A 21,957-nucleotide genomic window follows, 5' to 3' on the forward strand; every position below is an offset into this window, starting at 1 on the left:
GGGGGGGGGGGGGGGGGGGGGGTGAAGTTGGCTTTAAGTCCGTAGGGTTTTGTTGTTGGGTGGTGTTTATTAACATTTGCTTGAGAATCATAAAATTTACTTCTTAGATCGTTAGTTTACTTTCCTCATTTAATATAAGAAAACGAGTCCTGCAGAGAAATGACTTGCTTAAGAAAAAAGGGCAGTTTCTTAGCTACGCCCCCCGGTCTCCCTACCCGTAGACTGTACCATATGCTGTTGCAGTTGTTTCAGCAGGGGGATCACGGGACAAGAGATTGTCATTTCTGAAAGGCAGTGTGGCTGCCTTGGGTAGGCCAGAGTTGGGAGAATCAGGACCCGTAATTAGAAAACTGTCCTGTCTTGCTTACAGTTGTATCCCCAGTGCCTAGCAGGGTGTCTGGCACCTAGTGGATACTTACGAAGGAATGCACAAAAATACCAGGTCCAAGAGTCTTGTAGAGAAATGACACATGTTGATGATGGGCAGTTTGGAGAGGTAAAGGGAGAGGCTAGAGTTGGATACACAGGTCCCTTGTGCATTAAGCTTTCAGCAAAGGGAAGGAAGGGGTGATTGCTGACTTAGTTTCTAGGAAGGACTTTCTTAGTGAACTAAGCATTTAGTGATTTAAAGCCAGACCTCTGACAGCGTCGTTGAAGTTGGTGGTAGTGCTGTGGTCAGCACTTCCTTTGGGGATTAGAGAACTAGTTGAACACTTTCCTTTCTTTCCTTGAAAAGATGCACTCTAGTGGTTAAGGTTCTGTGCTGTCCTAGACCGTTTGAGTGTAAGTTTAACTTTGTGGTCTCAGGCAACTTAGGTAACCGCCACCGCCCTGCCTTAGGTTGTTCGTCTGTACAGGGTACAGATGGAGACCACGTAGGTCACTGGGATTACATTAGTACCTGTGAAGTGCTTACACACAGTACTTGGTATATTACTGCCGCAGTACCTGGCTATGCTGTTACTCCATGGGAGTCAGAAGAGAGGCATTACAAAGCCTGTAGGCCTTCGGGTGTGCTGAGGAAAAAGATTTTAGGAGGGAGCCCTGTGTCTGATGTGTTACTATATGCAGAGATGCATTGGCAGGAGGCTCTAACGGGTAGAGGAGCAGCCTTGGGGAAAACTCCCCGGAAGGACGGGAGCAGGCAGAAACCAGAGCCCAAGCCTCGGGTGACTCCTTCGGTTGTTACGAGGCCTGGAGAAGAGCGGGAAGTCTAGAGGTGGGAGGTGAGCAGCTGAGTGAAGTGGCTCAGATACTGAGGAAGAACAAGTAGGCAGGAAGGAGGCAGCGTAAGTAGAGCTGCTGAAAAGCCCTCACTTACGAGGGCTGAGGAGGGAGGAGAAAAAGAGGTGATTAAGGAGCTGCTGAGAGTATGGCAGTGAGGCGCCGTTTGTTGTTTCTGACAAGTCTCTCCTTGGAGGAGGAAGAGAGGCACATGAATTAAAGGAAAGCCTGGAGGAGGGGAGTAATCTTCTAGGTAGCCGTGGTGGAGAGAAGTTCGGCAAGTCTCGTGCTTGGTGATGAGTGCTGTGCACTGACCGCCGGCCGGTTCTCTGTAGCCGCAGGTGCACGCAGTGGCCGCAGGCGAAGTAGTGGGGTCCTATTTCAGGTAAGAAACCGTCGTGGAGGTTAAGCAGTGCTCCTAAGGCGGCAAGCTAATACCTGTCTCCACTGGCATTCAGACCCACGTCTGCTTAACTTTCAGTGGATGGCACCATGGGAAGTCGAAGGTGGGCTTGGGACAAAATGTCTTCTCTGAAAACTGATTCTGGCCCTTGTTTTTCTCTGGAGTTCCTGAAATGCCCTAGAAGGTTTCCTTCTGGAACATCGGGCTGCTTAGCTTCGTTGTCCCAATAAATCAAGGCCCTAGATGTCTTTCTGCATGTTTTGCAGCAACAGGCAGTTCTTTGACTTGGGCCAGTTGAATGTCAGTATAGTAACTAGTAAGAGCTCAAGGCACTTGCTGGTGGGTTTGGATGAGTCCTCCGTCCTGAAGGGCAGGCAGGCAGCCTGTGACTTAGGAGGAGGGATGGGAGGAGAATTGTATGGAGTGGTGATCAAAGGCTTTCCTATTGGGAATGGCCCTGGGCTGGAATATATTAACTGGATATTTGGTGTGTTAAATGTAATATATTAACCAGAATTAAGGCCTAGGCCTGGCCGTACTAGCCATTATAAGCTCTAAGAGTCAAAATTATCTCCCTCTTTCCTACCTTACACAAAAATAAATCCCAGGGGATTAAAGAGAGGCATTTTTGTTTTTTTAGTACCAGAAGAAACCATATAAAATGACAATGGGGAAATATTTGTAATATGAGAAGACAATAGAAAAGTGAAGAGATCAAAAGATAGCAGAAAAATGGGCAAAACTCAGACAATTCGGTAAAGAAAATCAGATGTCAGCTACATGATTACCTCACAAGAAAAAGATCTGCGGGGCAAAGCCGCCTTAAGTTTTTTCCTTGCTATCAACTTAGCAAAAATTTAAAAACCTAAAACTAGTCTTTACTATCACTAAGTGTCTGAGAAACGGGGCAGTCATGTGCTGATGGTGGTAATATAAATGAGACACTAAAAGGGGGCAAGTGGTTGGTATTTAGAAGAATGAAGAGGCGGGGGTAAACGGAAGGGGGAATGAACCACGAGAGACTGTGGACTCTGGGAAACAAACTGAGGGCTTCAGAGGGGAGGGTGGTGGGGGAATGGGATAGACCGGTGATGGGTATTAAGGAGGGCACGTATTGCATGGAGCACTGGGTGTTCTACGCAAACAGTGACTCCTGGAACACTACATCAAAACCTGATGATGTACTGTATGGTGACTAACATAACATAATAAAAAAATAAAATAAAAAATAAAATGTCTATCCTGTGACCCAGGAATCTCTGTCTTGAAGGTCAGCTGCTGGCGGGCCTTCAGGACAACCAGCATGGTGTCACCGCGCCGGGCTGCTCCAGATGCTGCCCGCTGGGCACAGTCTGTGCTAGCGGTTCTAGATGAAGGAATTTATTACCGAGGAGCAATTAAATATGCCCCCCAAATACTTCTATTAGTTTTTTTGGGTACTAGGTGCATCTCTCCTCTCATCTTCCCTATCCCACCCATGCAGTAAGTTTGGGGGGGAAAATTGGACAAATAAATAGTTTGAAGTAGTTTGAAAAAAAGGACAAAATAATGGAAGTAGTAGGTGGTGGTGGTGGTAGTGGTGGGAGGGGGAGGGGGAGGAAGGGGAGGAGGAGGTAGGATGGGTCAACCAACAGATCCAGAGTCCAGAATGTGTAGGCAGAAGCTAAATCTTTATGGTGCCTGTATCAGGGCTTTCAAAAGAAGGCGGGGCAGCCACCCCAGAGGGATAGCAGGCAGCCCTCTACAGACCGCCTCCTCGTGATGGCTTGTGGGTCAGGGCAGGGCTGAGGACGCAGACTTCTCAGGGTCGTCAAGTAGCTGAGTTACTGAGACTCAGAATGGGTTAAAAAAGGGGGGGGGGGCTGGGGTCCTGGCAGATAGACATACAGAGTGTACTGTATGTAAAGGCTGCCCTCCTCTCACGCAGGCCCAAGATTGCCAGATCAGAATTCTGTCTGCCTGCCCTCACCCCAAAACCTAGACATCCTGAATGTGTGAAATTTTCTGACTTAATAGTGTGTGTTTTAAATATGTTCCGACTGTGGACCACCATTTTGTACTATATGGGTTGATGGTCTCTAGGTCTTACTAAAAAGCACCATTTCCACATTTTTCAAGATGGGCTTTCTCATTGAGCGCGTGAATGAATTGTGCTAGTGAGGCTGGATCATACACCACGCTGAGTTTTTTGTGACTTGCATCCTTGAAAATACTTAATTTGGTGTGCCCAAATCTTACTATCCCAGACTAGTTCAGGTGTCTAGAGGAATAGCCCAAGAAATCTCAGTTATAGACCCTTAGGTCTACAGGTACGGGATGGAGAGTCCTGACCCCCAAGAAAGCACCTTGGTTTGAACACGAAGCTGCATGTCCTTGCTCACTGATTCCAGGCTCCAGTTTTCCTTTGCCTTCTCCAGAACTGTCATAGAGAAACAGGCTCTCTCTGAGACTCTTCTACCAGGCATCCATGTGTTCTCTCTCTAGGGCAAAAGATCAAAAAGCTTTTGAACTGGGGGTTTGGCCCAGATTTGTCCACCTTTTGGTGAAGTAATTTGTGTATAAGCACATCTTGGTTTCATTAAACAGGAAGTCGTTCATTGTTCTGTCTAGTGCGTAGCACAGTCCCTGCAGCAGATGGGACCGTAGTAGACTCTGTAATGCTTTGGCCCAGCATTTGACTAGTCCTGACTGACGGACCGAAATTTTATGTCTTGCAGATGCTGTGGATGGAGTGATGAATGGCGAGTACTACCAGGTACAGAGTACTCTGATTATGTTAAGTCTTCCTTTCCTGTGATTTGAATTGATTGACCTAGAAAGGACCTTACTCCTTTGACTTTCCTAGATGTATTAGTATTGGGTATGTTACCTGATTAAATGGAAGGATTTGAAGAGAAGTGACGTTGATCATGCCTTTAAAATGTTACTGACGTGGCCCTAGTATACTGATTTTATTCTCAAGAAATGAGCAGCCTTATGGTGACGATGATAGCAGTGGCTGATTTAAACACTGTGTGCCATGGGCTGTGTCAGGCACTGCTTATATTTACTCTTTAATTCTCTCATCAACCTGGGGGACCTGTATCCTATTTTACATATGAAGAAACTGAGGCACAAAGTAGTCTAAAAGTAACAAAGCTGGTATGCAGTGGGGCCAGGATATTTGAACCGTTGAGACTGTATTGGAGGAGAGGGGGCTGGAATTTGCGGTGACTGCCGTTGTTTTCCCTCTGTATTGCCAGCCCAACTCAGATTAGCTTAAACACAAAAAGTCTTACCAGTTTTTATAATTGAAGTGTCCTTGGACCAGGACTCTGACTCAGTTCCCCTAGGACTCTCGCTCTGCTTGCTGAGTGTGCGTTTTTGTGCTCAAGCATTTTTCTTGGTGGTCAAGTGACTACAGCACATCTGGGCTTCTCATGTGCATGTCATGTTATCTAGAACAAGATGGGGCTTTCTCTCTTCTCCCAACCACCCCACAAAAATCTTGCATTTCCTTCTGGACCAACTGGAAGTAGTCACTATAGCCTGGGGAAATAGCATAGTGCTTTGCTTATGTGTGGGTTTCTGCCCATCTCTCAACCAGTTAACTGGCAGGAAGGATGTTAGTCTAATTGGTTTAAACCAAGGATGGACTAACTTTTTCGTAAAGTACCAGATAGTAAACATTTTAAGCTTTGTCATAAGGCCTGTGTCAGACTGCCCTTGCTGTAATGTGAGAGCATCCGTAGACAGTACGTATGCGGGTGCACACGGCTGTGCTCCTGTCGAATCTAACTACAAAAACAGGCAGCTGGCCTAGACTCTAGTTTCCCGCGCCTGGTTTAGAGCTTAGCCCTTAGAGTGAGACAGAATGGGGTTCAGATCCGGCCTCTACCTCTTACTAGCTGTGAATTGGATCTGTGCCTCGGCTTAGTCCCCCCAAATGTGAAATGGAAATAAAAACTGCAAGCTGCTTGGGACATAAAGCTTTTATGTGCCTGATGCATGGAAAGCGTCAGTAAGTTAGTTACTAATACTGTCATTCTTCCATCTTTTTATAGTCTGGTTAGGTGAACCTGGAATTTATTCCCTAGTTCAACAGGTGAAAAAATTTGTAGAGATTAAATTCTGTTTGAGTTTTGTCAGTTTATTAGCCGTCAGACCTTACCACTATAAAGAATCTGCCCCCCCACACACACCCTTGTGACTCCTGTTTGCTTGCCTTTCTGTTCTTTTCCTTGGTGTGACTGCAGTGACTGCACATTTTCTTTTGGACTCCCTTTTACCCAGAATTCACATACTTTGGTTAGGTGGTATCAGGTGCTCTTTTTCCTGCATTGTTTAATAGCATTTAGAAGTTTTAGGTTCTAGGCCTTGCTGTGCAGTTTACCTTTGTTACCTTGAAGATCCCACATAAGCTGTGTGTTAAGTGAGGAAACTAAAACTGCTAACACTGTTTCCTAGTAAGTCCATGACTCACCTCCCCTCTTTCCTCTCTCCCACTCTGTCCCAGTTATTAACAGGCAGGGTAACAACTACTCTGCCTCCCTTGTGGATTGTAAGGATTATGTGCAGTAATGTTGAGAACTCCCTATGAGCCTGTAAGGTGGTGTCGTTGCTTTTAAGGTAATCCTTGAACATTTTACAACAGCCAGCCGTCAGTGCATAACCGGGGTGTTCTGCTGAGGGTGAGGCGCATTTCGGGAAGGCGTGTCTGGTACTGAGAACACAACTGTGTTTTGTGTTAAGGAGAGTAATGGTCCAACAGACAGTTACGCAGCTATTTCACAAGTGGATCGATTGCAATCAGAGCCTGAAAGTATCCGTAAATGGAGAGAAGAGCAGACGGAACGCTTGGAAGCCCTTGGTAAGGAATCTTTTTCTATCTTCGGGTGTCTGTTTTCAGTGGAATAGTTGACCTTGACTCTTAGCCCTTTTTAATTGGAATTAGCCGTAATGTCCTTGTCTAGTATTTGGGAAGATCTTTTCCTCAGGCTGAGGGTCACAAGGCCACCCCCAGGCAGATGCTTAATAACAGGCCGTTTTGTGAGGGCTAGGGCAGCTCAGAGAGCCACCACCACGGGCATCCCCTCGGGCCGAGCAGAGCGGTGCTGTGGACACTCGGTGGTTCAGACCTTGCAGAGTCTGTTTCTTCATCTGTGGGGTAAGATGAGCGTTACCAACTCCAGGGTTAGTCTGAGATGGTATTTATGAGAGTGTTATGTATACTTGAAGGTCTCCGTGCGAGAGACTTCAAAGTCCATTTATCATTTCTAGGCTGAACTTAAGGGAACACTTTAAGAAGAAAATGTGAAGTATATTAGGAAGCATGTACAATTTGGCTTTCTTACTCTAATATCCCTGTAAGCTAAGTTTTTGTTTTTGTGAGTGAGGAAAGTAAGAATCCTAGAATAAGTTTTTGAATCACACAGGGCTTACGTCTGCCCTGCTTCATAGTCCACGCCCCTCCGTCCCTTCAGCCACGTTGCTGGTCATATACGCCGTCCCACCGAGATCAGTGCCGGCTGGCCTGGCCTTTGGTGAGGAACTGCGTGTGTGGAGCGTGGCTCTTGGTCAAAATCAGGAGACTCGGTATCTGTACATAGGTGGGTTGCAGGGGTGTGGCACAGTGTGGAGATACAGCCAGCGGGGATTCTTGTCTCAGCTCTTTATTAAAAAAATTTTTTTTAAAGATTTTATTTATTTATTTGACAGACGGACAGCCATCGAGAGAGGGAACACAGGCAGGGGGAGTGGGAGAGGAAGAAGCAGGCTCCCAGGGGAGGAGCCCGATGTGGGGCTCAATCCCAGGACCCTGGGGCCACACCCTGAGCCGAAGGCAGACACTTAACAACTGAGCCACCCAGGCGCCCCCTTTATTAAAATTTCTAATGCAGGGGTGCCTGCCTGGCTCAGTTGGTAGAGCGTGCAGCGCTTGATCTTGGGGTCATGAGTTCGAGCCCCACATTGGGTGTAGAGATTACTTAAAACTTGAAATAAAATTTCAAACACTAAATAGTTGAAGAATAAAATGAGCCTGTGTGCACCCCCTTAGAGTCAGTGATTAACATTTTGCCATATTGGGGTATCTTTATGTAAATGAAGCATGTATGTATGTATTATGTTTTAAACACACACATTTCTGATCCACTTGCAGATACATCATCTATTTCATGCCTAAATATTTTATTGTATATCTGGAAATAATGATGTTGTTCTGTGTACCCACAATGGCAGTATTCTTAGTCCTTCTTGGGAACCACTGAATTAGTAAAAACTTGATTCCTTGTTCTTCACATGGGATTAACTGACACGTAGAAGTGCGGCCCAGGTGGTGCCAAATCTGTTCTCTCTCCGGCCCAACTGATTTGTTCTGAAAGCCGCAGGGCACGTTTCTGTTGGAGCCTTTATGGCACTGTCCAGCAGTAGTTTCTTTGAAGGAAATATTACAGATCTGTGCTGCCCGTACGGCAGCCACTAGCCACGTGTGGCTGTTAAGCACTTGAAATGTGACTAGTATGACTGAGAAACTGAATTTTTAATTTAATATTAACAAATAGCCGCACGTGGCTAGCAGCTCCTGTACTGGACCGTGCAGCTTTAAAAAGACGAAGATTGTCTTCATGGTGCTGGTAGCTTCAGTCTTGGCTTGTTCTTTGTGTCTCTCTTCTGAGTGGGCAGAGAGGCAGGACGACGCCGCTAGTATTTGTCATGTTACAGAACTTGTCTCTTTTCTCTTTCAAGTTTAGCAAAGTTGTCTTCTCTGTGGAAAGAGTACACTTTGGTCACTTTGGTGTCTGGAAAAATTGCCTTTTCCCCCCCTCCAGTGATCAGCTTGGGCACTGTGGGAATATTCCATGAAGTGCTGTTTTCTTAACTCAGGATGCTTTTCTGAAATCAAACATTTGGCTTTGGAATTGAATTAAATTGGTCTGTGAACTAGGTGTTTCTTCAGTTTCATCTTTTTCCTTTGCAAGAACTGTGAGAAAGCACAAGATGCTAAAAATAGAGAACCAGTGTGCGTGGTTTTCAGCTTAGCTGCTGACTGCGTTCTCACAGTTTTCTTTTCCACGAACAGTAAGGAGGACGGCCCAAGAAGACGGCTGTCAGTGCGCCTGCTCTCTAGGGACTGTCAGCCTTCTCGCCCTCTTCTGCCCACGTGCAGAGATTGTATTGTCGCTTGGATCTTCGTCCTACTGAGCTAAGCATTTAAGAACTCTAAATTTTTGTTTTTTAAGATTTTATTTATTTGAGAGAGAGTGAGAGCGCACAAGCAGGGGACAGGGGGAGCGGCAGAGGGAGAGGGGGAAGCAGGCTCCTTGCTGAGCAGGGAGCCCGATGTAGGGCTCGATCCCAGGACCCTGGGACCATGACTTGAGCTGAAGGCAGACGCTTAACTGGGCCACCCAGATGTCCCAGAATTCTAAATTCTTATTGCCAGTGTTGCTTTTCAAATATCTGTAAAAGCAAGAAGACAATTTAAAGGGATGGTTTTCTGCAAGATCTACAATCTGTGTAGATGGTTACAGTTTTTATTTAGATTAATTTTTCAGAGCTAAATTTCTGTGCTTTTTGTTCCTAGTGTAATAAACTTTTAAAAAATCATCTTTAGACTATAAGGAAATACTCTCCAATCAAAAGTAATGTTCCAGAAGTAATTTCACCATTCTTGAAAAGGAGATTTTAACCCTAGTATTTTGTGGTTTCTTGTCCACATGCAGTGCCAGCCCATAGCATCTCCCACCGCATCCTCGCACCCTCCATTCCCCCTCTGCTTCGTGCCGTGGACGCATATCAGAAGTGTGCTGTATAGACTTGACTCTCAGTGGAAGTCTGAGTAAAAGAATTCCGAGTGGGGCGCCTGGGTGACTCAGGTCATGATCTCAGGCTTGTGAGATTGAGCCCCATGTCAGGCTCCAAGCTGGGCGTGTAGCCTCAAGACTCTCCTCTCCCTTCGTGCCCCCCCATTCTCAAAAAAAAAAATTGAGTGATAGGTCACTTTTGATAAATAACAGGGTAACCGGTTCTTTACAATCTGAAACTTTGGGGGAGTTTCTAGCTGCTGACAAGCAATTTCTTGTGGTTACAGACACAGCCCTCTGCAGGTTGTTATGTAAGATCTTGAAAGGCCCTAAGTGCTTCATTGCGTCCCTTCAAGGGGTGACTCGCCGCCGCCACCACTGCTTCCTACTTAGCCAGTTACAGGTTGGGCTCCGCCTTGCACTGTCCAAACTCTTGTCTGGATCACTATGACCACCTTCTAGTCACATCTTGTGATTGTTTTCTGGGTTTGTTTTCTTTTCTGTCCCTCCCTTTGGAGGCAGCTTAATGAAGTAAGAACCTGTAAGCTTCAGAGTCAGACCTGGGTTTGAATTTTAGCTCTGCCACTTACCTTAGGAAGGGTTACTCAGACTTTCTGAGCTATCGTTTTTCTCAGGGCTGAACATGGGTCTAGAGTTTACCTTCTCAGGATTTTTGTAAAGATTAAATGAGACTTCTATTAGAAAACACCTGCCAGAGAGGATGTCCTTAAGAACGTGTTTCAAGTAAAGTCTCAGGGTAACTTCAGATGTCAACCGCATAGTAGCTATGACCTGCATTTCTATGTCTTGCTATCTACTGACTTGGTCTCTTTAGCTAGTTGTCATATTTGAGACTCCAGCCTGGTAAACTTGCTAAGTTTGTGTGTGCTCTCTCATTCTAGAACCTTCTGGATAACTGTTAATGGTTTCCCCACCCCACCTCAACCCCCTGCAGTCCTCTCCATTAGAGCTTCTTTAGTTCTGTCCTAGCTCTGCCACAAACTCACTCTGTAATCTAAGCAAGAATAGATGTTTTGTGGTCCCCTTCAACTCTTAACATCTATATTCTGCTGTTCCCTTGTTCCTGAATCCTCTCTACCTCTGGTAATTTTAACATTAGCTTTCTGCTTCATACCAGTGCTTCTGCCATGTTCAGTTAAGAGAGTGCGACCTTGTGTTTTACAAAACCATCCATTGGCAGAGTTGGGATGTTTTGTTTGTGAGAAGATTTTGTTCAAAGATTTTCTAGTATCAGTGGTCCACCCTGATCTAATATTGGCAGCATAATTATTAAAGAATCCTCCTGGGGCACCTGGGTGGCTCAGTCGGTGGGACACCTGCCTCTTGATTTCAGCTCAGGTCGTGATCTTAGGGTCCTGGGATTGAGCCCCGAGTCGGGTTCCACACACACAACAGTCTGCTTGAGACTTTCCTGTCTCTCCCTCTGCCCCTCCTCCCACCATGCTCTCGTACACGTGCGCTCTCTCTCAAATAAATCTTCCAAAAAAAAAAAAATCCTCTGCGTTTTCCCCAGTTGGTGCCCCCAAAGGCTTTTTTCTGTGTATCCTCCTCCCCCCCAAAAGAAACCCTAAAACTAGTGAATCCACTAAGATGTCAGTGGACTGAGAGAAAATGTGAAACAGCTTAGACAGAATCACTGGGATCACAGCCTGTAGGTACAAACAGGGAAAACAGAAGTTTGTCTACCTTCCTGACTCTGTCACACACACACACGCGCGCACGGACACAAACCCGCACACACCGTAAGTTTAGTGAGACTGAAAGAAATTGATGGGGCAAACTTCAGTTTGTGTTTTGCCTCATTTGTGTTTCTTCTCCTTCCCTTCAAAGATGCCAATTCTCGGAAGCAAGAAGCAGAGTGGAAAGAAAAAGCGATAAAGGAGCTAGAAGAGTGGTACGCGAGGCAGGACGAGCAGCTACAGAAAACAAAAGCAAACAACAGGTCAGTCCCGGCGCTGCTAGCACTGCTTGCTTCCCAGGATTGAATCACGTTCATTCCTAACAGCCAGGATCGTTCTCACATGCTGCCTCTTGTAGTGTGAAATGTCTTTGCAGGTTTTGGAAAAAGTACTTGAAACATAAAGGTTGCAGGTCTCTTGGGTCTTGGGAGCATAATTCAGCCTGTCCTTTAGCCACCCCAGTTGTAGTGAATTTAGCTCTTCAGCTAAGAGTCTGGTTACTCTGTATTGCTTGTGATGGTGTGATATGTAATAGCATGAAACAGCTATTGGGAAAGTTACTTCATGTGGAATGTGGAAATGTAACCCTGAAATGAAGGGCCACTTTCATGAATATACAGGATCTCAGTACTTTTGAGATGATTATCGACTTGGTTATGTCGCATCCCCTAGATACAGCCCTGCCCTCTGAAAGCTGCTTTACAGAGGGGTCCGGTAGCAGGGAAACGTGTGTGTAATTGGGTAGCCAAGGACGTTCCAATATGGTGCTTCGGAATTAAGGGTTCTCTGGGGACTTCTGTGTCTAGGAAAAACTTGAGTTGACTTTTTAAAAATGCTCTTCGGAATGGACTCACTCACTGAAGATTAAGTAGTTGTGGGGAGAAACCAAGTTCATTCTGTCCCCACTGACCGGCACCTGCGGTCTTGACTACTCCACGCTTAAAGTCCCCTTGGAAGTAGCTCAGAGAAGGGTGAAGGCAGCACTGCTGGCCTTGATGCGGGCCAATGGCTTGCCTGCCCTGCTGGGTTCAGAGGCCAGCTCTCACTCCGTGGTCACTCCACTACCTCACTGGAGAGAGAGGCTAGACTGAGCCAGGGGTGTTTGTAAGCCTTAGGTTCCTGCCCTCAGAGGCAGAAGTTGGTTTAAGTGCTCTTGCCTCTGGCAGCTCTTAGATGGAAATGTGCCAGCAAAGAGGGAGCGGACTGCTTTGCCAGCCTGCCTGTGCTGTTTACTGTGGGGCAGCTACGGCAGAACAGATGGACCGTTCTGTGCGGTAGTCTTCAGCTGCCTGTCTCTCGTTGGCCATCCTTGGTTCTGTCAGCTGCCCCTCAGATGGCAGGCTGGGGGATGTACTCCCTAGCTGTGCCTCTCAGGTTCCGGGGGGAGGCTCTGTGATAGGTATGGCGGGGACCGCCCTCTGCTCTTGGTGTCCCGTTGCTCAGGGAAGCATTCGCTACCAGGGCTGCTCCTGAGCTTGTGATCAGTTTCAAGCGCTGACAGGTCCAGGCTGCTTCATTCTCTGCACATTCAAGATGATTTACCCCAGGTACAAGTTCAGAGCTCTAAAGGGAGCTGAGTGGGTGCTTTGTGCAAGCCCTGCGGCCCTGTGTATCCTGGCAGGTTGCCCATGAGTCATTCTGCCCTGAAGTGCTTGGTAAAACCAGGCTGACCCTCCTTGTTCAGGATCCCTAATGTGTAAACAAGTTGACCTATAGATTCTCAGACTTAAAAAAAAAATGAGTCGGGAATAAGCTTCTAATTGCAGTTTTGCTGAACTGTATCCCTTCTGTAGAGAAAGGGCTGTCTGTATATACAGCGTTCGTTGTCCTTGGAGCGAATGAGCACACCTGTTTTTAGGAGCTCAGTCTTCACGGTTTAGTCCCTCCAGGCACGGATTTAGGGCTTTGGTACCTTTCTTAGGATTGTAGAACGTTGCGTCGGATGGTCTCATAGATGAACCTCCCAAGTTCCAGAGAGGGGAAGAGACTTACTCTTGCCACTCACGGGGAATGTATGGCTGTTCCCAAAGCAGGTTGCTTGCCTTGCAGAAAGAAACCTTGAAGCATAGGGCAGACTCTTTGTCAGACTAGTGGCACGCTGGCCTTTTGTCACCAGAGTTCCGGGATAGAAGGGATGGTTTTGACACTTTATTCCGCTTACTCTTCATGGGCTGGGGTGGGAGCCATTTGGACCCACTGTGGGGGCCTTCTTCCAATGGTACACCCCTTCCCCTGGAGAATTTGACATTGCTGACACTCCCCCTCCGTGTTTGACTCTCTAAACAGCGTGCTGTGGGACTAAAGGAGTAAGTCCGTTTATGTATGTAAAAGAACTCTGTCTATAGGTAAATAGTGACTATCAAGAGAAAAATAGAATGCTCGTTTTAAGCATGTGTCCTCCGGATGACTTCTGCCGCCGCTGGGTGTTTAAGGCACCACAAAGCTAAGGCCGAGCAGTTTGAGAGGAGATATGGTGGGGAGCAAGGGCCTGTTTTTATCCGTGTATCATCAGGCCTCCTGCCTTCTACATGCCCTGACTTAAAACCTTAGGCGCACATCTGTGCTAGGCCCGGTGCCAGATGGGTCTGGCCTTCATGGCAGCTGTAGTCTGGTGTCCCTCTGCAATTGGCATCTCCTTCCCTGTAGCCCAACTCGGGGCCCAAATATCACTGCACAAGAGCCATGAATTATTAGTAACAGCCTGTGGGAAAAAACTCTTCCATGGGAGCCAGTCGGAACAGTAGTGACCTGAGAGCAGCCCAGACCATGTTCCCTTCCAAACTGTGACAGAAACCTTTCCCCTTTTACAGGTTGCTCTGGTGCTTTTTATCTCTTTCAAGATTTATAAAAGTTTGGGAATCCCTGATTCTCTGTGATGGCAAACATTTTTTCCATGCCCACTGGGGGTTCTTTATGTGGGTCACTTCTTGAGCACCCTGTGATCAGGCCCACGTCCCCTCGCCCCGTTTCCCTGAGGATTGTTGCTTTCAGGCCCCTCTGATGAGTGAAGAACAGACAGGGGCCGCCTGTAGTGATCATGGTTTTCCACTCGCTCCGTCTGTCTGAAACTGGACGGCGCTGTGCTGTCACTGACAGTTCTTCAGTGTTGGGGCTCACTGCAGAGGAGCGGAAGCCTGCCGTTCAAGCTTTTGTTGTCTTCGAGATGTCTTGACCGGAGTCACTTCAACCCTTATTTTCTTCACTAGGAGCGCGCACAGGTTGAAGTTGGTTACGTTTAGCCCTCTGTGTAAACTAAAAGGATTATGGGCTTACAAGCTGGCCTGCCTTTCCTTCCCTGCCCACTCATTCGGCCCACAAACAACTCTGTTTTCCTGCTGACTCACTTAGAGTTACAGTCAGGCTGTTCTTTTTGCTTTCTTTAAATTTCCACAAACCACCACCTATGTATAAACCAAAATGGGAAAGAAGGAAGGCTATGTGTGAGTTTAAAAATAAACCGATAAAATTACTAGAATTTCCCGTCAAATAAATAAGTGAGCCTAGGTTAATGAGCAGGCATGAGCGTCGTTATAAATGTCCCTTCTGCTCCTGTGCCCCAAACCAGCCTGGCAAAGCATAGAGTAAAACTCCTGGAGGGAGGTTCCCCACCCACCCACAGTGGATGGGGTGGGCCTGGGGCAATAAGGTCTAAGCCAGCCTGTCCCCTGGGGTGGAAACTCTTCACCCAGCATGCCCCCTTTCCTTTTTGTCCCAGAGCCCTGCCATTTTGACCCATTTCTGGTGTAAGAGTTACAGTTAAGTGAAGTTCTCGTTCCTGGGCTGTACCTTGTGACAGCAGTCCAGTCTGGCAGGGACCGAGCAGACCAGCATCTTCAGGGACAGACAGGAAGCCAGAGCCAAGACCCTTGGCTGCAGGTCTTTCCACCAGACCACTTGTGTCCAGCACCTTTTTCCTCTGAGGTGGGGACTTTGAAATGACCACATCTATTCCCAGAATACTGAAAATCGATCCCCTTCAGTCAGGGTGGGGAAGCAGGAGTCAGACAGTCCGAGATAAAAAGTGGTGGAATGTGTCTGGCGTCTGGCAGCTGTGATGCCTAGTGAGACTGATGGAAGCGGACAGGGCGGTGGCACGGCTTCCTGAGCGCACGCCAGCTGGGAAGCAGGATTACTGTCCCGCGGAAAGAGCCAGGCGGGCTTGCTCGTGAGTTCTCCTGCCACCCAGGGTTGAGCAGGTTGCTTCCTCTCCAGGCCTCCTGTTACCTTATCTGTGAAGCGTCGATGAGAACACTGTGCCCTAGGTTGTCAGCGTTGAGGACTGGATCGAATGGACACAGTAGCTCTAGAAGGGCTTACCTAGAAGTGGGGGCCGAGACCTGCTCGCTGTGGCTGGGATGAGTTCGGGAAGGACTTGGCAGGGCTCACCGGGAGACTCCCCAGGGGGAAGGCCAGTGGGAACCTTGCCTGCTGGAGTCTCCGGCGCTTGAAGCCTCACTGGGGGAGCACAGAGCCTTGGGAGCGGCGCCCCCGAGCACAGTCGTGCCTCTATTATGGATTTGAGATGTTTCTGCTTCTCAATGTTCTCTCTTTTTTCCTGCCTGCTTGCCTGCCTTTTGGACCTCTTGCTGTCTAGGGTGGCAGATGAAGCTTTCTACAAACAACCCTTCGCTGACGTGATTGGTTATGTGTATGTTGCAAAACTAATTCTTTTTCCTGTTTTGATTCTACTTTTTGTTTAGAGTTAATGCTCCTGTTATGTCACAAGCTGTTTTGCTTCCTAAGTTATTTCAAACTGGCACTCTAGGGACTGCCTAAGAGTTAGAAGGTTGGGGGTAGGATCCATCGACTGTCTTGCAGAAGCGTGACTCCCTTTAACTCTGAGAGCCTTTTCCCCCACATTCGGGGTTTTGGAGGCAAGGAAGCAGATTCCCATTTAAAATGTGGGTCATTTGTGACCTTGTTGGGGAAGGCTTTGGGACTGGGGTGGGCTGTTGCTGCCACCGCCACCACTGCCGCCTCCCTGCTTGGGAGCCCGTGATGGAGGCAGTATTTTCTACATTTGGTTCTTCTGAAGAACATGTGGGGTTGGTTGCTGCTTCCTTGGGAGCAAAGGAGGTGGTCTCGTTAGGGGAGTGGGGGTCCTGTAATTGCTTCTCTGTGCTTCTGATGCCTGTCCCCCACTTTGGCACAAAGAAGCCCCAGCTTTTTAAGGTCGATATAGCCAAAGCTATCTGATAATGGGCCACGGTGGCTTTTTCCCCCCAAAGAAAACTGTATCTTCTCTGGAAAAATATTTAAGGACTCTTGTTTTCAAAGCAGTATTGCCGAAGACGACTTGGAAACAGTTCTTGCTGTTTCCTCACAAATTAGGACTCTATTTTGATAAGGAGATGAGGGTAGAAGGAAGAGTAACTGGTGGGAAGGGTGGACGATGGGTTCATGGCTGTAGAGCTGCTTATCTTAGGGCCTGTGACCTCGACACGTTCATCCCTTTAGAATACAGAGCGGGGTTTCCTGGGTCCCCAGATGCATTTGTGATGAGATTTGTGAAATGCTGGACTTACAGGTGGTGTTGGACTGATTTTTGCACATTCTCTCTGGAGTAGAAACGGAGACTGGAAAGGTCGAGTCTGGGTTTGCTGGGCAGCAGGGTGGCCCAGCAAAGCCAGCTGCACGTTCCTAAGTGTAGACGGAGTGGCAAGGGCATGTCTAGCTTACTGACCATCTGCATTGAGCTCATTCTCATTTTCTATATCTGACCTAAAGTTTCTCTCGTTTCTTTTCTTCTCTTCACCTTTAAGCACAAACATAAACCATCCTTGCTACAGCCTAGAACAGTTAAGTAAACCTTTCTCACTGCCCCTAACTGTGTGTGCCATGAAGTCGCAGTGTCGTAGTGGCTCCGGGCTTCAGCAGTGTTCGCCACGGCCATCCCTGTGAGAGTGCCACCCCTCCGTCCCCGCAGACCAGTCATCTCCATCGCTTTCGCTTTGCCCGTGATGCTTGTCGGAGTAGATGAATAGAGTGTGTCTTCCTCCTCTTTCCACTGTCCTTTTGGGCTGAGCTCCCACCAGTTAGTTCCCAGCGGGGGGGTGGGCTGACCTTGACCTGAAAGAATGTTGGAGCAGCATTGTACCCCAAAGCAGCTAACATTGATTGGCTCCTCAGCCATTGGGCGCCCACCTCTTCCAGAACATGCCCTGAGCGGCCCAAGGCACCTGGCTGGAGGGAAAACAGCCAACTTGCAGCTCACCTGGAGAATGTCCTAACAAACCCCCTTCCAGAATGGCTTTAGTCTCTAGTGCCTGCTCGCATGGGAGCTGTGTCTTGAATTCCTTTTGATCTGCCCTGTTTCTCTCCAGCCTTAGGAATAAATCCAGAGGCTATCGTGCAATGACCGGTGGGCTTTTGAGAAGTCTCTCAATTCACTTGAAACTCAGTAGAGCCCAACATAAACTGTGCACACTCTTGCCCGGCCTGCTGTTTGGCTCCCACTGACGAAGGCCGTGCATAGCCGGCTGAGGACTTGCTTTGGTAATGCTCTGTGTCTCCAGAGACAGAGAGTGAGCCCTGAACCAAACACCTGTATTCCAACATTTTACACGGCGGTCCGGGCCCTCTGTGCCTAGGAGAACTGGCCACGTGTCTGCTCCCGAGTCTGAGCTGAGCCAGGGGCTGTTACTCTTTGGAAAAGCAGAATGCCATTAAGTCAGGCGTGAAGAGGCAGTCACTTCTGTAACAAGGCAGCCGCCAGGTAGCTCACGAGGGCTTCTCCATTAAACCGACATACTTTGTTGTTGCTTCCAGGGCAGCAGAAGAAGCCTTTGTAAACGACATAGACGAGTCGTCCCCAGGCACTGAGTGGGAACGGGTGGCCCGGCTGTGTGACTTTAACCCCAAGTCCAGCAAGCAGGCCAAAGACGTCTCCCGCATGCGCTCTGTCCTCATCTCCCTCAAGCAGGCCCCCCTGGTGCACTGAGGAGCCGCCCTGTGGAGACACTACGTCTGCAGTAGCTTACTCCCACTCAGTGAAGCTCTGCGCAGTAATTGGATTAATTATGTTGAGTTCTTTTGGACCAAACCTTTTTGTCTTTAGAGTTGATCATTGTTTGTGATTGCATGTTTCCTTCAACTCTGTTCTCCCTGGCAGTCAGAGAGGAGGGGGAGGAAGGGGGGGAAGCCTCCCAAAGGTAGCCTCAACCTCTACTTTTGTGCATTATTCTGAGAATAAATTTGTTTCAAACAATAAACATGAAGCTTCATTATTGACTTCAAGACCTGCTGCAGGGATGGAGAATTTCCTTTTACCAGTTCGAGGACAAGGCGGCACAGCCACTGAAGGTCCACGCCTGACTTGAACGAAGAGAGCTCCAAGTTACTACGATCTATAGTAGGATTCTACGGAAGTTTCCATTTGCAAAGGGGAGTTCCATGGCTAAAAATTAATCTCTCGTTGCCCAGCTGGGATAGAGCTGGGAATCCCCTCACCAGCCCAGACATTTTCTCCCAGCTGGCTCTTGTCACTGTCCCCTACTTGAAGGGCTTGGATAGTATTTTTCAGCAGGGGTCTCTCTGGGTATGTATTACTCCTTCAGATTCAGCCAGTAAACCTGAATCAGGGTGGCATTACTTTGCGGCTAGTCCCATTACTCTGGATTCCCACAGGACACACGGTCTGTGCCAGCGCTAGCAAGTCTGCTCCTATTTCACTGTCAGAGCCTTCAACCAGGCCTCACTGGCCAATACAGTAAGCACATGTGGTTATTTAAATAAATGAGTACATTTCTAGCCCTAGATCTCATATGCTCAATGGCCGCATGTGGTTAGGTGGCATCCCAGCTGCACAGCACAGAGAACATTTACATCATCACAGAAAGTTCTGGACCATACTGATCTACACAACAGGTACCACTAAGAGACTGCGCACCATTCAGGCTTCGACACCTGTCTTCTCTGTCTTCATCCTATCACATTTTAGGTGATGGTTCGAGCAACTAATAAAGCCAAGTCAAATCTGCTTATAGTTACCTGATATTTCCAAGTTGGAGACTGATGTAAACTGTAATACCACTCAGGAGAAGGGTAGGTATTGGCAAAAGGGAAAATGCGCCATCTCTCCTATGGTAATTATGTCTGGAGGGGAGAGGAACCTTCATTACTTTTCTGCCCATGGCCTTCCCCTCCCCCCCAAGCTTCTTAGTTGGGCATTCTTTGGCTCACATTTCTGGCCTCTTTGCTCACTCTTTCCCTTTAGCCACTTCTGGTTGCAGTCAAGTAACCACTCATTGTTCACCAACCATTTATTACTTCTGGGCCTTGCTAATGCCCTTCAAAATGTCAATCCAGTTTAAGAATCAGCTCAAAGGTCACCTCCACTTCCAATGCCTTCCCTTACTCCCCTCCGTGAGCTCCCGCGGCCCTCTACCTGGGGCAGCTTACCTTTTCATACTGTCTTGGTGGTGTTCTCTGGACTGGTCTGGCCGCCCACACCAGACGGGCTTCTTGAGGGTAGATGTGGCAGTTGTAAAAGATCAGTAAAGTCTGACATCCCCAGATTGAGGTGACTGGTGAACATGACAAAGGTACTGCTATGAGCCGTCCAAAGCTAGATCATAAAAGGCAACACAGCTTACAGCTGGTTTGTTGGAACATGCAAGCTACACAGGCTGGTGGTCCTTGTGTCACCATGTAAAAATACCACCCTGAAGCCACATTCTGTGATGAAGTCAAACCAGCCCACACAGATCCTGAAACGAAAGCAGAGAGAAATGCCTGGCCAGTCCCTAGTGTTCAAACCTCTGCTACTCCAGCTGTAACCACTATAACTACAAGGGCATCAGATACCCTGAGCCGGAACTGCCAGGTAGAGCCTTTCCTAAATTCCTAATCCATAGAAACCATGGGAGAAATGATTACTGTTTGAACCTCTTAAATTTTGAGGTGGTTTGTTCCACAGCAGTAACTTAGAACTGTTTCTGATGCCTCCATTACCCACATGGGGCTCCAAAAGAGAAGGGAGCTGGTCCAGGAACTCAGTGTTCAACATTTAGTTTTAAACTTCTTAAAAAAAAAAAGTTTAAAAAATAAATCTACTTTTTTGGGGCCACTTTGCTTTTTATATCAAATTTTGAATGTTATTTAACACAGTATTATAAGTTTTAGCCAGGGCAATTAGGCAAGAAAAGGAAAAGACAGTAAGTCTTGAAGTAAAGCTGTCAGTCTTTGCAGATAACATGACATTAAATATAGAAAACCCTAAAGACCAAAAAATGTTGGAATAAATTCAGTAAAGTTACAGGACACAAAATCAATATACAGCAATCTGTTGCATTTCTGTATACTCATAACTACCAGAAAGAGAAATTAAGAAAACAATCCCTTTTACAGTGGCATCAAAAAGAACAAATACCCAGGGAAAAATTTAAACAAAGAGTAAAAGACCTGTACACTGAAAACTCTTAGGAGATTAACAAAGGAAACTGAAGACAAATAAATGGAAAGATACTCCATGTTTACAGATTGGAAGATTATTAAAATATTCACACTACCCAAAGCAGCTTACAGATTCAGTGCAGTCTCTCAAAATTCCAGTGGCATATTTTAAAACAATCCTAAGGGGTACCTGGGTACAGCAGTCGGTTGAGTGATCAACTCTTGGTTTCATCTCAGGTCAAAATCTCAGGGTTGGGAGATCGAGTCCCGTGTCAGGCTCTGTGCTCAGCATGGAATCTGGTTAAGACTCTCTCTCCCTCTGTCTACCCTTCTCCCCCCCTACCAAATAAGTAAATCTTAAAAAATAATCCTGAAATGTGTATGGAACCCCAAAAGACCCCAAAGAACCAACACAACCTTGAGAAAGAAGAACAAAGCTGGAGGCATCATGCTCCCTAATTTCAAACTAGATTACAAAGCTATAGTAATCAAAATAGTATGGTCTAGAGTGACAGAATGGAGAGCCTAGAAATAAACCAATGGCTGTAAGGTTAGTTAATCTATGACAAAGGAGGCAAGATTATATAACTGAGAAAAGACCATCTCTTAGTAAATGCTGTTGGGAAAGTTAGATCACTATACCACATGAAAATTAACTCAAAATGGATTAAAGACTTGAATGTAAGACCTGACACCAATAGGCAGTAAGCTCCTTGACCTCGATTTTGGTGATTTTTTAAAAATCTGACCCCAAAAGCAAAAATGAACAAGTGGGATGTCAAACTGAAAAGCTCCCGCACAGCAAAGGAAACCAACAAAATGAAAAGGCAGCCTGATGAATGGAAGAAAGTATTTTCAAATCGTTATCTGCTAAGGGGTTAATATCCAAAATATATTTTAAAACCCCTATGACTCAGGGCGCCTGGGTGGCTCAGTTGGTTAAACATCTGCCTTCAGCTCAGGTCAGGATCCCGTGGTTCTGGGATTGAGCCCCACGTCGGGCTTCCTTGTTCAGCAGGAGTCTGCTTCTCCCTCTCTCTCTGCCGCTCCCCCTGCTGTGCTCTCTTGCTCTCTCTCAAATAAATAAAATCTTTAAAAAGTAATAAAAACTATTAATAGCAAAAACAAACTAAGGGGCGCCTGGGTGGCATAGCGGTTAAGCGTCTGCCTTTGGCTCAGGGCGTGATCCCAGCGTTATGGGATCGAGCCCCACATCAGGCTCCTCTGCTGCGAGCCTGCTTCTTCCTCTCCCACTCCCCCTGCTTGTGTTCCCTCTCTCGCTGGCTGTCTCTCTCTCTGTCGAATAAATAAATGAAATCTTAAAAAAAAAAACAAAAAACTAAAAACCCAACTAAAAATTGGGCAGGAGATCTGAACAGATATTTTTCTAAAGATAAACAGACGGCCAACAGATCGATGAACAGATGCTCAATAGCCCTAATCAGGGAAATGC

The 21,957-nt window shown here is 47.0% G+C and overlaps 1 protein-coding gene and 1 long non-coding RNA gene across 4 annotated transcripts in view; one reads left to right on the forward strand and one right to left on the reverse strand.

Moving 5' to 3' along the window:
- The window catches only part of CLTA (clathrin light chain A), a 22,298-nt gene extending 3,976 nt beyond the window's left edge, over positions 1-18,322 (forward strand). For 2 of the 3 annotated variants that reach the window (XM_040631599.1, XM_008707819.2), the window contains exons 2-5: positions 4,345-4,382; positions 6,359-6,476; positions 11,263-11,374; positions 17,880-18,322. In XM_040631599.1, coding sequence (XP_040487533.1) covers positions 4,345-4,382; positions 6,359-6,476; positions 11,263-11,374; positions 17,880-18,051 — 440 coding nt within the window. In that variant the 3' untranslated portion in view covers positions 18,052-18,322. The remainder of the gene's footprint in view (positions 1-4,344; positions 4,383-6,358; positions 6,477-11,262; positions 11,375-17,879) is intronic. The other variant, XM_008707820.2, reaches the window with a different exon arrangement.
- LOC103678469 lies at positions 7,569-20,655 on the reverse strand. The gene is made up of 3 exons (XR_572685.2): positions 19,512-20,655; positions 19,101-19,205; positions 7,569-9,067 (listed from the first exon to the last, which is right to left on the reverse strand). It is a non-coding gene; the product is annotated as an uncharacterized LOC103678469 (long non-coding RNA).
- Positions 20,656-21,957: the final 1,302 nt, after the last annotated feature.

This window comes from Ursus maritimus, unplaced genomic scaffold, assembly GCF_017311325.1.
Source record: "Ursus maritimus isolate PB19 unplaced genomic scaffold, ASM1731132v1 scaffold_17, whole genome shotgun sequence".
Classification (NCBI taxonomy): Eukaryota; Metazoa; Chordata; class Mammalia; order Carnivora; family Ursidae; genus Ursus; species Ursus maritimus.